Here is a 16,018-nt window from a genome sequence, read left to right on the forward strand (position 1 = left end):
TTAGAACAACAGATACTTCAGGACCAGACATCAATTACTGACGTGGGGGAATGGGCCCTGTCACTTAGAGCCGGGAGCATGTCCATAGCCCATTATGATTCCTCTAAGCCATCAATTCCTCTGAAATATCTAATTAAAAAGGGAGGCTTTCATAAATAAAAGAAGCAGGATTGACCTATGGAAGCATGGTTGTTATAAAAAGCTTTCTGGAGAAGGGGGGTAAAAATAAGATTTAGTGTGGGTTCAGAATTCTTGCAAAAATATTTGGCAGGATTCTTGCAAAAATATTAAGAAGAAAAGGGCTCTTTATGGCAAAGAGAAGCAAAGAGAAAAGCCTGATTCATAGAAGGAAAAAGTGTGTGTGTCTGGGTTTTGTGTGTTTTCCCTTTTTTCTTTTTTCGCTACAGATCTTGCACGCACACTGAACGATGAAAAATGTCCCTTTATATCCATAACAGGGGGCAGACTGTGCTGCTATTGGTGGTGTGCTATGCCGATGCTTATTGAAGGGGTCCATCACTTTTTGCAGAGTACAGTCCTTAAGTTTATGAAGGAGAAGGTAGGGCAGTGTGGCACCTTTTATAGACCAGTCTATAAATTGTCACACTGCTGCCTTCTGCCTAACTTTAGATGAATATAGTTTACCCCTCTCTATTTATGAAGTAGTTAGGAATCTAAATAACATCTACGTAGCAGTATTTCCAAACTCAATATTATATTGAAAATTGTGCATCAGACCTCAAAATATCATTAGTCTTGCTTCTAAATCATAAGTGTGCTGTGTGTGCTCGTCCTATCTTTTGTTTGTCTTTAAATCCCCTTTCCTCCGTGCCTGCATATGTGTGTGCATGAGGCCATTGCAGGCTGAAACATCAGGCTCTAATGCACATGCAGCATGCTCCTCTCTGGCTCCTCAGAGGAAGGCTGTCCTTGCCCTCCCCTTGCTATATGTTGGATAGTTTTCCTTCAGCAAAAGAGCAGCTCTGATTTGGAGATATGTCAGTGGTTCTCAACCAGGGTGCTGCAGGATTCTTTCAAGGGTGCCAGGGGGTGCCACCCAATATTTGCACTGTTAGGTGTGCAATCACCCATTCGTGATTTGCAAGATAAGCCCAGAGATTTCAAATAGTAATCCATGGTGTCCAAAGCAGTGTGGGGTTTTTTGGTGGGGGCGATTCTGAGTACTTTGCAAGAGAAGAAATGCTATGCTACTTTTCAAAGGTAAAAGAACAAGTGAAAGCTGAGAGCTGGCATTTTCTAAGGGGTGCCTTGAGTCTAAAAAGGTTGAGCGCCACCGAGAGCCACTAAGAAGTTTGTTAAAATAGTTGGTGGCAGAAAATACTGAATCAGCAGAGTGTTGCTCTCAAACCCTGACTCCTTAGGACTCTCCCTATCACGAAACTTGTAACCAGCACATTCCTTAGCTGCTTCGTAAAGCAGTTTTACATGGATTGAAACATTTTCAAGCTGAACTATTTTGTCACTTCAGGGTAAAGAGATGTCGGAGGATTCCCATAGAAAGACCTGTTTTAAGCTACTGGCCAGTCATCTTTGTGGGGAAAAAAGAGCAGCTCTCTGGCTTACCAGATGTTTTCTGTACTCACAATGGAGGACAGTCGTCAGCGACTAAACTGCAGCACTGCAATAAACCCTGCCTATGTTCAGATCAAAATGCAAGATCAACAGTCTAGAGAAGACATTTGATTCTGGGAGAGAGGAGAAGAGGGAAACTGGGTTGGGTGGTGGGGAAATGAGCAGGTAAAAACACACCCCTTGGAAAGAAGAGGCAGTGGCAATGCTAGTCTGGTCACTACTTTCTTGAGATGACCTGGCTCTTAGCCGGGGCAGGTAGATGTGCTACACACACAGTGCACTGTGCTTTGCTTTGTCCAGGTTGTTTTGGCTTGTGATTTATAGATTCATAGATTCATAGACATTAGGGCTGGAAGGGACCTCGGAGGATCATCAAGTCCAGCCCCCTGCCCAGGGGCAGGAAGTCAGCAGGGATCACAGGATCCCAGCAAGATAAACATCCAAATTTCTCTTGAAGGCGTTCAAAGTAGGTGCTTGAACCCCCTCCGGCGGCAGGCTATTGCAGACGTTGGGGGCTCGGACAGTAAAGAAATTCTTCCTTATGTCCAGCCTGAAACAATCATGGAGGAGTTTGCAACCGTTCGACCTTGTCATCCCTTGGGCGCTCTGGTACTCGTGAGAACAATAGAAACCACTCTTCTAAGCAGAGAATAAGAGCGAGATTGTGTGCTTGGAGGCAGAGCCAGCGGGAGGGGTGACAACAAATTACTTTAAACCACCTTTTGCATCTTTTCAGTTCTGTGTCGGTCAGCGCTGGGACGAGAGGTTACCCTAGCTCTGCCTGGGCTGCTCGTGCCAGCTCTGTAGTGCAGAGCTGCTTAGATTCCCAGTATTTCTCAGCGCTGCAAGAACCCCCTTCTGCCTGTGATTTTGGCTGGTGATGCCTTTCCTGTATTTCAGACCAGCAACTTAGAGTGGAGCAATCATTATCCATTGGTCTTGCCCAGTAGTGTTTCACCTGGATCTTTCTAATTGTCTAGTTATAATGGTCTAGTGTCTAATGGTCTAGCTATAAGCCAGACCTGCAAACCTCTATACCTAGAGGTAGGCTTCTGTGTCCTTAGAAAGATTCCTAACTCACTTGGTATAGCTCCATTGACTTCAATGGAGAGACAGGATTTATGGTCCTGTAAGAGATCAAAATCAGACCGTCTGTTTTAAATACACTATGGTTAAAATTGTCTCTACCTACAAAGAACCTTGGCTGGATAAGAGGAATGTAACCCCAGGAGATGGAATTAATGACTAAAAAAATAATGTTTTATTGTCCACTTAACCCTAACCATCAAGCAAAAAAAGAAATAAGCACTTGTGTGGGAAGCCTGAAAGGCCCCTCTCCCAAAAAAGTCACCATGTGCTAAGCAAGCAAGCCTTCTCCAGCTTCATGGGTAAATCTCTCTTCTCACTCTTACAGCACTGACTCAGAATTAATTCCTGAGTTTGCATCATAATATCGGGTAACAGGAGTCAGTGCACCGTGGCCCACCCAGACCCCGCCCCGGCTGCGGCAGAATGGAGCAGTGCGGGACACAGCCCTCCCTTCTGAGGCTCCTGGCCAACGAACCAGATAGGATCAATTAGCAGACCGGGTATGGCCCACAGGCCATATTTCGCCCACTCCTGGATTAGTCCCATCTTGGCAGATGAAATCAGTAGCACGTGTAGATGTTGCTGCAAAAAAAGAGGCTTTCTCAGCATCGCTGCAGTACACATGTTCTTCAACACGGACAGATCCTGCAAACACTTACGTACTAAATTTGCACCTTGTAACTTGGTTTTGGTGAAACTGCTCACAGGGTGTGAATTTTAGGCACTTGTATAAGCTTGCAGGGGGCTGGCATTAGACGAAGCTTTTTCCTTGTGCTGAAAACGTATAATGCTTTTTGGGTGTAATTCTGACCTTACAGAAATCCGTGTCAAGAATACCCCTGATTTCAACAGAATGAACATTTCATCATTTAGCCAGAGTTCATTTGCTTTGCTGGGAAGAGAGAAGAGCTGTATGTGAGAACAGCTCTTTGTGCACAAAGGAAAATCCTTTTTAGTAACCTGAAAGAAGAAACCTGCTTGTTAGGAATTTGAGGGCAAGGTTGTGGGGAGAGAGGGGGGGGATGAGCTGCATGCCACATCAATCACATACACTGCACGCGTATTTAGTGCTGCAGGTGAAATTAGTACTCGGAAGAATCTCATGCAGTCTGAAGAGCAATGAAAGGATTGTAGCTTAAAAACCCTCATTGGTGTTAGTGATTAAGCATCTGTCGCTCTCTAGGGAAGAGATGGGAGTCATTAGCGCTTCTGAAGATTTAACAGGCTTGGAACGATGCTGCAATTCCTGTTTAATGTGCAGCAGCAGTGACAGATCTTATTATTATGAATGACGATGTAAAATTTAAATGCAGCTAAATAAAATGCTTGTGCTTTGTATGTTGCTTGTGCATGGGTGCACAAAATGACCGTTTAAGGCAGGGGTTTTCAATCTTTTGGGGTCAGCGTACCCCTGGCGGCCAGTCGAGAAGGAAGGAGTCCCCTGGCAGACGGCTGACGAGCTGTGGGGGGAGGCAACGGCTGATCAGCGAGCGGTGGGGTCCCCCAGCAGCCGATCGGCAAGTGTGCCGGTGGCAGAAGTGCTGGTGGAGGAAATGGTGGCGGTGCCCACTGCCAAATACCCCCTGAGGCCTTCCCAAGTATCCCCAGGGGTATGCATACCCTCAGTGGAAAACCCCTGATTTAAGGCATCTGGTTGAAATACAATATATCAGATGATGTCATATCGCCCCTCATTTTCTTTCCATGCATGGGGTGTCTCTCTTCCTTGCAGAGGTTGGATGTGTCAGAACAGAGCAATAACCTCTGTGTTTTAAGTTTCCTTTCAAATTGCCTAGGTCCCAAACTTTTGTTTTTGAATAAAGTACAGACTCTAATGGAAAATAGCAATCTGATTTACTTACTTGTCCCACTCCTCCCCGCCCCCATGTACTATGCATTCCTGTAACACTAAATTGAACAGATTGCAATTAAACTGCCTGTTCTCCTGCCCACTCAATCAATGTGAATAGATGTGCATGATCATTTATGAACTTCCCAGATTGCCTCTTGGGCAACTTTTTGTGATTGTCTGATAACTTTGTTCTCTTGTAGGCCCTCTTTTAATTCATGTCCTGTTGCATAATGGCTTTCCTGGATTGCAGTGAGAAAGTGCTACTTAAAAGGAAGCTGAGAGAGGACAGGGAGGGGTATTTATTACTCTGGCATGCTGCTTCTAAGATACTAGGTTTTAGAAGCCATTGTCTGGGAAGCCATTGTCATGGGCTGCCTGCCCATGGCATGGCTGTTAATATAGAAACTTTGATAGCTTCATTTTTATCAGCAATTTTATTATGCATGCTGTAGGGGGAAACAATGAAATGTCATAAAAGGGGCCCTGGTTTGGAGACATCCCTTGATCTAAACCTGCCGGGAAGTCATTTTAAGGAGCTGTGTCTCCTGAACTAAGATACTATGTCTGCCTTTCTTCCTTGTACCCCATTGTAACTCTGTCCAACCATATGGAGAGTGAAGATGTACGCTTCTGTGAGAGAGGAGAACTGGGGAAACTTATCTAGGACAAGGTTATTTGGGTAAATGTGATATCTTTTATTAGACCAACGAAATAGTTGGAAAAACATGTTCTTTGCAAGCTTTGTTTCTTTGAAAGTTAGCAAAGAACAATTTTTTCCAACTATTTATTTAGTCTAATAAAAGATACCACATTTACCCAAAGAACCTTGTCTGCCAGCATCCTTAGACTAGCATGACTACAACCAACATCCCCAAGAAGTTACCTGGGGTTATCGGATGACAGGCAGGTTATAATGTGCCATAAATCCAATGTCTATAGTCCCTGATTTTTTTTATATCCAGTGGATTTACAAAGTGAAGTTTGTAGGCTCGTCTGCGAAAGGTGTTTTGTAAATTCCCGTGAGGATTAGAACTGAGAGACTGGGGAGAGGGTGGTTGTCTTGTGAGAGATGTACACCCACAGGTAATGGGGCACTTTTGTCTTTGATGGATTTTTTCGGTGTGCGTTTGTTCTGGCACGCGGTTCTTGTTTGGTTTCTCCTACGTAGCTTCCCTCGGGGCATTCAGTGCACTGGATGAGATATAACATTTCTGGAGGTGCCGGTGTAAGATCCAGGAACGGAGATGGTTTTCTTGTGGGGCATAGTTATTATGGTGTTGGGTCAGTTCATTTTTGTTTAGAAACTCTCCCTTTCTGCCTTCAGAATGAAGTGTAGCTCTAAATGACAAAAAACAGTTTTTTGGGGGGTGGAGGGACAGGGGTTGTCCCCAAATCAGTGCCTAATTGAGGCTCAGGGTATGTCTAAGCTACTGGTTCTCAACATTTTTATACTCAAGGCACCCCTCGGACAATGTCTGCCCTTAGTTTTCGCTTGGTTTTTTGACTTCAGAAAATGAACAGAGTAATTCTTCTGCTGCAAAGAGCTCAGAAAGACACAGCAGACCAGGACACTTTAACGCTATGGATTCCTATTTGAAATCTCTGGGGGTGTTTTAGGAATCAAGTATGTATATCTAGCAGCACTAACATTGCATGGCACCCCTCAGCACTCTTGACAGGATCTCAAGGCATTTGCTTGAGCTGGAGAAAGCTCCACACATGCCCAGACCTGGAAAATTGGCAGTGGAAAGAGCCTGGAAGCAACTCCAAGGTATTGCCCCTGCTAATTTGTGGGGCTGGGCATGTGTGGAGCGAGCCTGTTGGGCACCCATCCCAGGCTCACAGAAGACAAATTTGGACCTTAGTCCAAGATGTAAAAAAACTTTTATCCATCCTCCTCTTCCCCCTTCCTGCATGCTTGCAGCTCTGCTGTGTTGGATTCAGTGAAGGAATAGCATATGCGTATGTGCTACTGAAAGGAAGGCATGCTGGGTCTGGGTTTTGCATGTGATACCAATTTTACATTGCAGCAGGAAACTGTTTTGCAGAACCGTTCATACTTTCAACATGAATCTCTGTGCTTGTTGCTGGTAATGGTTAGACTGATTATATAAGAAACAGAAGGTACGAATGAAGCCAGTCAAGTCGGGGCCGGGGTGAAAGGGGGAAGTAGTTCTCTAGGAAACATGTTCTTGACATTGCCTCCAACTTTTCTGTTCCTGCAGGGGACCAGACCTCTTTCCGAGTGCAGGTTCGACAGGTGGAGGACTATCCTGTGGATTTATACTACCTGATGGATCTCTCCCTGTCCATGAAGGATGACTTGGATAACATTCGGAATCTGGGAACCAAGCTGGCGGAAGAGATGAGACAGCTCACCAGCAATTTCCGGCTGGGTTTTGGCTCTTTTGTGGACAAAAACATTTCTCCTTTCTCCTACACCGCTCCAAAATATCAAAACAATCCCTGCACTGGGTAAGTGGGGTATGCCCTCTGGGGCAAAGCACCAAATGGACCGAGGCTGATGCAGGGAGCAGTGGCTTTGCAGAAGAGATGGTCTGGTAGATACACCACTGGACTGGTACTCAGGAGGTGGGGGATCCATTCTTGGCCTTGCCACTTTGGACCCTTATGCCTTATTTTTCCCCCCCATCTGTAAAATGGGGATAACAAAATGTACCTTCTTCATAAAAAGAGTGAGATCTATGAATAAAGGAAAGAACTAGGTGAGATTGGGATAACATATGTTGGGAGATGCCAGGCTGTTGTTAAATTGCCAGCATCGATGTTTCTTATAGTAACTGTGGCTGTATGCTACCAGTCATTCAATAGCACTCTGTTCAGCTGTGTGCATTGTGCTAATGGTTGAGTGTTATGCAAGGGGCATGTCACAGCATAGGTCATTGCAGGCAGCTGATCGACCTGGCTACACACACACACAGATGACCCTAGGGGTGTGCAGGGGCCGGGGGGGTGGCATGCCACTGGGGGGTGGGTGGCAAGCAGTTGGAGTGCGGAGCCGGCGGTGCGCGGTGGGGCCTGTATGGCACTGTCCCCAAAGCGCGGGGCCCGGGGCAGTCACCCCGATTCATCCTACCCCCAGGGACATCCCTTTATACACATTTCCAGTTGGAAACTGCTTTCCTCGCAGCCCTTTCTTTGACAATGGTTCCATAGGGCCCTTTTCCCCCGAGCGCGTTACAATGCTGAGCATTGTTCAGCAAGCGGACAAGCAAACACAGCTTAGTGCTGTACTCGACAATGCATTTATAGTCTGGGCTAGCAGTGGGTACAAGCAGTGAAATTCAGATCTGATATTCAAGACGCTCACTTTCTCTCCCAGTTCAGGGGTGTTCAGAGCTGTCACTCCATTTGGGAGCTTCTCAGCTCTGCAGAAAGACAAGCACTTGCTGCAAAAATCTGCTAAAGCCAGTGTTGACTTTCCTGGGCTTTGGTTTAAACCCTCAGTAGTGCCACAGACTCTATCCATGTGGGTAGGCAGACACAGTGGTCTGGAGGCTCTGGTGCTTTTTGGATCAAACACATTACAGATGCCTATGCCTAGGCTTTCAGAGGCGCTGAATGTCTGCAGCTATACTACCATACTCCAACACTGTTCGAAACAGGACTGAGTTCTGGAGCAGTCAGACTTCAAAGCCGACCTCGAGATCTTCTAAACCACCAAAACTGATCTAGGGATTTTTTGGTGATGGCAGGTGCAGTTTGATATGCTGATGAATGTACAGACGTAGGTGTGGTTGGTTCAAAGGACCAGAATCCTAGTCCAAGCTCTGATTCATGCTGTGACCTTGGACACACGATTTAAGCTTTTTGCCTCCCTTTTCTTATCTGTAAAATGGGAGGGTATTGTTGTCTATCTTGTAGGGTTGTTAAAAGAATGAACTACCTGAAAGTTAGGATGATTAATGAAGGATTGTGAAGTGCTTTGAAGGCATGTGCTAGAAAGTGTTGCAATTTTTTTGTTCTTTTAATGAGAGAGTATACTGGGTGGAGAGGTCTCGCACAGATTACAAAAGCTCTTGATCATCTCTGCATCCCAGAAAGCACTGACATTTTTTGCTTTTTTAATGAGAGTGTGCTGGGTGGAGAGAGCTTACAAAAGCTATTGCTCATCTTTGCAACCCAGTTTGCTTCCCAGTTCTAGAGTTTTCCTGGCTGTGGTTTATTTGCTTAGGCAGAACATTTGTGGGTAGTTGCTGCTCTTGCCTATACCAGTATAGATCCATTGAAATCAGTACTACACTAGACCACATGTGGCTTAAGTGGAGGAAATCAGGCCTGCTGGTGTCAGGCCTCCAAAGCTTCTGCTGGGGACATGTGGGGTGAGAGTCAGACTTGTGTTAAATCTCAATGTTTTTCAGTGAGAGAAGGGTTTAATGCTGAGCACGGGTGGAAAATCTTACCCACGGTAACATTTGACCTTCTCAGCAATAACCAAGAAAGCTGTGTTCCACGAACTACAACGTCTGGGAAAACTCATGGTTGAGCAATATTTTTCATTAACAGGCATTTTTTGCATGTGTCACTTCCAAATAGAGCCTAGCGGTCTGAGGATGTTCTGTCCACGTCCAGATCATCTCGGTCCTGGCACTGAAAGCATGGGAGCTAGTTTCATGAGGTTCTGGCATCTTGGGCCAAAGACTTGACTTGTCCTTTGCGGTTTCAGCAGCATCCTGCCCTTTACTGGAAAACAGACTTCTGCGTTGGAAATGACTTGGAACCAAGATTTTAGGGCTGGCTTTAGACCTGTGCTTTCAAACAGCATCTCTGAATTCAAAAGGGTTCAGACTAGGTGTCTGGTCTGGTCTCTAATATCTGGACTTGGTTTCAGACTGCTTTTGGGAAACTTGACTAGATGGTCATTAACAGCCAGCCGAATGGGCCTGATTCTTGTGCACCGTGTTAAATGGGTAACTCCACTGACTTCAGTGCCCTTGCACCATGTTTTTAATGGCATAAGGGAGAGAAGGGTTGGGGTCATTCTGCTGATGTGGATTTAACTTCTGAGCGTGCAAGTCAGAGCTGCTTCATGTGCAGAGTTTATAGGAGAGGACATAGCTGGCTGTGACCCACCAAGAAATACCTCAAACAGGCCCTTCCACCTGCACTGCTCTCTCTCAAAACCAATACGACGTTACTTGGAGTTGTCTGTGCCGCATCCGCTGTGTTCCTAGCCCTGGGATAGTGCTGATGTGAAAAACCCAGCCTGGCTGAGCAAAACTGGCAGGGAACGAAGAACTGGCTCTGAGAACAAATGTTTGCACCTTGAAGGCCGTCCTGTGTCAGAGCCCATTCTTCTGAACGCTGGGCTCGCTTGGTACCGTTGACAAGGCACCAGCATACGTGGGTGGCTATCTGCCATAGTGGTACTGGACCCAGCCCTTTATACTTATGCCCCCACTATATGAACTGTGCCTCAAGTATCTACGCTCGGTCATCTTCACTGCTGGTGTCTTCCGATTTCAGGGGAAAGGCTTTCAATCAAGTTTGCAAAATCTTCCAGAAAGGTGGCTAAGATGACAGTTAGCTTTGAATGACTGGGTTTGTATCTCGTTAAACGAGAGTGAAGGAGGCTTTGTTGGGGGGGCAGGAGGTGGAGGAAGGGACCACTTACACACCTGTGCTGTGGTGTGAGAAGCCTATTGCAGTCTGCAGTTTAACCCTCATTCATGCCAGGTGTGAGGTGCTGGCTGCATTTCAGTGGCATGCTTTTATCTAAATTGTGAAGCATATTATGATCTTTCAAAATGGAAATTTGTATGCATGTGAATTGTATACAACCTGTCTACCCAAAAAAGGTGGTGGACTCTCCATTCTTGGAGGTTTTTAAGACCCGGGTAGACAAAACCTTGGCTGGGATGATGTAGCTGGGGATGGTCCTGCTTTTAGCAGGGGTTGGAGTAAATGTGACTTCCTGAGGTCCCTTCCAACCCTCATTTTGTATGATTCTGTATAAACCAGTCTAACTGGTTGTTGTTGCTTTTTCTAGTAGCGTTATACTCTGCTTCCCACTATGTCTGACTATCTTCACAGGCTAATGATCCTTATGGATAATGTTCTTCAACCAGGTGTTCACTTTAGCCTTTAGCTAGACGATAGCTTTGAATGACTGGGTTTGTATCTCGTTAAACGGGAGTGAAGAAGGTTTTGTTTCGGGGGGCAGGAGGTGGAGGAAGGGACCAGTTACACACTGTTTTAAGCAAGCTTGGATTTGGTGAGAAGTATTGAGAAAGCCCAGTGGTTTGGCTGGCACACCCCATTTATTGATAAGGAGTTTTTTAATTCTCTCTTACCCGCTTATTATCTTCTCCTGGATCCCCATTGTATTGCCATGGAAGGGGGATTGTGTTGCTGTGTTGCTTTTGAAGAGAACAGATCTCTCATTTATTAGGCAGATTTTCCCCCTCCCCCTGAAATTTTGCTTGTTTTAGGCCAATATAAAAACATCTTGTTCAACCTGCACCCAAAAAAAGCCACGGCCAGGGCCAAAACCACTCTTGGGAGCCTTTTGCTGAGCCCCAGATAAGTCAGGGCTTCAGAGTTCACCAACACCTGGAGTTGAAACTCAAGGCAAAGTTGGATCTTGGAGAATCTGACCCGTCTGCTTACAGGCATCCCTTGGGCTGCTGATGTCCTCTCTCTTTGCAGGCTCCATCTCCTGTTTTTGGTCCAGTCTAGCTAGAACAGGGGTGGGCAAACAGCAGCCCACAGACTGGGTCTGGTCCCCCAAGGGATTTTATCCCTCTTGTGGCAGGTCCCTTGGCCCCACCTGGCCCTGGCACAGGGGGCAGCACAGGTCATGACACGTGCAGCTAGTCCCACCGCCCTTGGGCATACAGCAGGGCTGGGGTGGCATGGTGGCTGGACTTGCTTCCTGGCAGCCCTGGTGGCAGTAGCTTCTTCCAGCTGCCACTGCCAGTCTCCACTGCCAGACCCGGCCTCACAGCCTGGGGGTACCCTAGCCTGTCCACCCCCTGCCCACTGCCGGGGGTGCCAGACTGGGTGGACAAGGACTTTATGGAGACTGGCTCAGGGCCCACGCGGGCAGAGTGCACCCAGCCGGCTGACTGTAATGGGGCCGTGGGTGGGCAGGGAGCAGCATCTGGGAGTGGGACAGATGGGCAGGGGTAGGGCTAAGGCTGGGATTGGGATCTTGGGATCATCACGACAGAATGGGGTTGGGGTCTGCAACAGAGCCACGATCTGCTGCCTGTACACCCCTATGCTGGGCACTGGTTTCACAGGCAGGGGTGTGCGGGGAGCGGGTCATGGCTCTGCCCCCGGTCCCTGCCCTGCACTGTCACCACCCTGATCCTGATCCCAGTGCCACCCGCCCTTCCCACCCCCAAACCACTCTCCACCTGCCAGCAGCCCCATTACACTTGTCCAGCTGAGTACACCCTACCTGCATGGGTCCCAGACCTGTCTTCATGGAGACCCTGGGATTGCCAGGCAGTGACAGCGTGAGGCTAGGCCCCGGACCAGAGCTACTTAGGGAGTTTCGGTGGGCTGTTGTGGGGCGGGTGAGTGGGAATGCTGACCTGTGCCCACTCACCAAAACTCCCTAAGCGGCCTTCCAGCCCAAATAACTTAACTGCCCACCCCAAGCTAGAAGCTGGCTGACCTGCAGTGTACAGGTTGCCACCGCACCCAGTTACAAACACTGCTGTGTCCCATAATTAAATGCATGCACAGTAACGTAGAACAAATGCACAGAGATTGGCCATTGTACAACATACACTGGCACCTGGGCACATGGCTGGAAATATTTTGGCTTGTAAGGAATCTGAATTCTCAGTGGCTGTATTAAACCAAATACTCCCTTGTTAAAAGCCTCTTACAAGCTATCATGTTATACCAAATAGTTCCCTGAGCATAAAGCTGTCACTGGGGGCCTTTTAATTGTTCGCCATGTTTATCTTGCATGCTAAATGGATCAGTAAAAGTCTAACGCTCTGTTTTCAACTCCTTTTCCTTTACGCTCCCCCCCCGCCCGCATATACACATGCTCTTACTGTGTTTCCACTGAATTAATTCAGCACTAAAGTAAGGCCTCTGGGTAGTTTCAATAGCAGAATGTCAGCAAATTGGGCTTGAAGTTCTTAGGTTGCAAAAATGCTCCTGCTCCAGCAAAACAAGCCTGGAAGCTGAAGCTGCCTTCATATGGGTTGCATGTTTATAGGAAAAAGTAATGCTGAAGATTGTGCTCTCTCTACTGAGAACTTAGTGCAGGGTGGGCAGAAATGGGTACAGGGACGGGCTGACTCGGTAAGCTGAGACAAGTCACTTAGCTTTATGTCACTCAGTTTTGCAGGATTGAAAGCCCGAGATGTGTGTTTGTTCACTTCACTTGAGTACTGTGTGAATGCATGAGCCAATGTTTGTACACAGTGTTTAATGTGTAAAGTGGGTGTAAGTGCTAAAGATGGTCGGCAATTGGGATGGTGATGGAGTACCTCATCTGTAAAAGCACTGGACACCAGATGGAAGTGCTTATCCAGGAGTCCACAGTGGTCTGGAGAAGCCATGGTAGTTTGTGACACTGAGTGTATCCATCAGCCTGGGTCTTCTGTCTTATTGAATTCGGAGATTTGGTTCAGTGCTCACAGTGCAGCCACTTAGGAAATAATTAAATTTTGAGACGACAAAGTTTTCTTTTATCTTTCTGGTCTGTAGACTCAAAGAGCAACTGCTAGCCCTATTTTACAAGTGCCAAAGCTTAACTGAAGGTCTGTGTTTTCCAAACAAGCCTTTTTTTTTTCCTCCTTTCCCTCTTCTTTGTTTTCTGTGCACACTTTTTTTTTGGCATTGAGAAATTGTGAATCCTGCTATAACTTTCTGGAAATCACAGGGGACCAGAATATCTGGGATATATTTCTAGTTTAAGCTTCTAACATTGTTGTGGCACCTAAAATGAGTAGCTGTATTGAACTCTTTTGTGTTGGGCAGTTTGCCCAGAGGGACTGAGCTCTGTTAGACCAACTCTTCTGTATTATGCAGGCAGTTAACCACATCGTCTTCATCTTATTTCTCATTTCTGCTTCCAGCTACAAGATATTTCCAAACTGCGTCCCGTCCTTTGGCTTCCGCCATATCTTGTCTTTGACGGATAAAGTGGACAGTTTCAATGAAGAGGTTCAGAAACAGAAGGTTTCCCGAAACAGAGATGCTCCAGAAGGCGGTTTTGATGCAATCCTGCAGGCGATCGTGTGCAAGGTGAGTCGCCTTGGCTTCATATACTCCCTGGTTTTAAAGCAAAAAAATAGAAAGGAGCTTTCAACAAATGTCTTCTTGCAATGTCAAAAGAGAGACACACCCTGGTACATGGAGCCATTAACTTTTGCAGGGGGCACATAAAAAAGCTAGTCCAATAAAAGTTATTGCTCCCAACTCCTACTGCTTCTGGAAGTAGGAGGCTGTTTTGATATACCTCTTTGTGCCTAGAAGAGCCAGAGTAGTAGCTCACCTAGCTCAAAGGAAGAAAGGAGAGTCCTTTCAAATGGGAATTTAGGCCAAGAGAATGGTTTCCATTGGTAGATCCGTGGGTGCCCGTACTGATGCCTTGGCTACCATTTGCATGTGCTTGAGCGGAGAGGTGGAATTTTTTTTTAAAGTGCTCGTGGTGTCTGCTTAACATGCTGAGTGTGAGTTGTATTGTTTTTTGTCAAGGCTGGCTCACATGGAGGGTAAAAGTCCTTAGCTAGTAGTACTAATTGGCATTCCTCTTCCAGCTCAGTCGGTAAAGCCCTGGGCTCCTAGCACTGACAACTTCAATTCTGTCCCCTTACCACTTGAGCTGTTCGAGCGAGTTACGGATGTGACATGGCAGCTGGAGTTCGAGTAGTCAGACTGCCAGGCCTCCGTGTCACTGCAGCATACATGACTTGTACAGTGGTATGCTGCAAGCATAGGAATTGCCTTCTGGCTCTCACAGCTCTCTTCTGCCAAATAAATCTTTGCTGTCCTACTTCTATACGATGGAAAAGCATCACAACCCCAGTCATATACTCCCTTGTGTGATTTCGCTGCATCCTTTGGGCTGGGCTGGAAAATTTCTCCATGCAAGGAGCAGCTGAACTGGCTCTCTCTGTCTGCCAGCTCAAATGCTGCGGTGGAGGGGGAGAGGGAAGGCTGTGTGTCTCAAACTATGAAACTGGGAGATCTTTAAAGGAAGCTGTCAGTGCTGTTGCTGTCTCTCTCAGCTGTTCGACCCCTGACATCTGGTTCAGCTAGTGACCATGTGTCTAGGGCTTGTCTTTTATCTCTGGCATGCAATAAGGTTTTTGTTTGCCGCAGTCCATTGCGCGGTCCTGGCAGGATGTTTTCTTCTGCGCCTGCACTGGCAAGTCGGGGATTGTACATGTCTGGAGACAGCCCTCGTCTTTAGAAAGGGCCCTTCTGATAAGGGTTTAAGGCAGCTTGGCTTGATCCTGATGTACTCAGTGTATGGGTGGGAAAAACTCAGAGTACAGCATCTGGTTCACTGTACAATTTAAACTCTTTTTATGATTAAATGTTCCCTTCTGGAATTTGAATAAACCGTGTTGCCTTTCCTTTGCCATCCTGGCACAAGTGCGATTAATGGCAAGATTACAAGCTGTTTTAGTATTAATCTAAGCAAAAAGTGTTTATAATTGAGGTATTTAAATTGCATCTAGGTCTTATTTTGTTAGACTTTCCTTTCTTCTTTTAAAGGAAAAAAAAGGACATAAGAATGATTCCATTTAATTTCCAGGCTTCTGGTGGTTTGTAGTATTGAATAAAGTTATAAAGTCTTCCTCTCTGCCAAAAGTCACACCTTTTAAGCAGCTGTGACTTCAAGGTTCAATATTGAACATCCTACCAACGTTTAACATGAATAATATTTGCTACCGGCAGTATGCATCTATGCAAATTTTCTTGGAGTTTCTCGCTGAATTGGTGGGATTCAAAGGGGGGGGGGGGGGAGGAAGTGTTTTGGCTGGGGTTTAGTTTGAACTTTCCTGGTATTGTGCTATCTTGCAGATATTTAAAGTGCCACCAACATGTTGTATAACTATAGTAGGAAACTTGGACTTGGCCCTTACAATCGTAGGTAGTTCAACTTCAATCCAGAAGATCAGCCTCCTAATTCCTAGCAGCTGAACTAAAAGCTTTGTGACTAGCTCTCACCCGTAGGCAGAACGTTGCCCCCAAACTAGGTCTCACACTTGCACATGAAGGGGTGAAGCATGGCTCAGTGGTACAGGCGGTGACCTAGAAGCTAGGAGACCCTGGTTTAGTCATCTGCCTGCCACTGACATCCTGGATGACCTTGACCAAGTCACTTCATTTCCTGCAGGAACCATGGAAGAAGTATCATAGTACTTAGGGTCAGAAGGGACCTAAACAGATCATCAGGAACGGGCAGGAACGGGTGCCGGGATCATAACACCCCAGCCAAATATCTATCCAGCCTCCTCTTGAATCTCTCCTCTTGAAAGT

The 16,018-nt window shown here is 46.4% G+C and overlaps 1 protein-coding gene across 1 annotated transcript in view; it reads left to right on the forward strand.

The window, feature by feature from the left end:
* The window catches only part of ITGB5 (integrin subunit beta 5), a 110,409-nt gene that overhangs the window by 20,105 nt on the left and 74,286 nt on the right, over window positions 1-16,018 (forward strand). The window contains exons 4-5 of the mRNA XM_006259668.4: window positions 6,760-7,009; window positions 13,603-13,771. Of these exons, the coding sequence (XP_006259730.3) occupies window positions 6,760-7,009; window positions 13,603-13,771 (419 nt within the window). The remainder of the gene's footprint in view (window positions 1-6,759; window positions 7,010-13,602; window positions 13,772-16,018) is intronic.

The sequence above is a fragment of the Alligator mississippiensis genome, chromosome 4 (genome assembly GCF_030867095.1).
Source record: "Alligator mississippiensis isolate rAllMis1 chromosome 4, rAllMis1, whole genome shotgun sequence".
Taxonomy (NCBI): domain Eukaryota; kingdom Metazoa; phylum Chordata; order Crocodylia; family Alligatoridae; genus Alligator; species Alligator mississippiensis.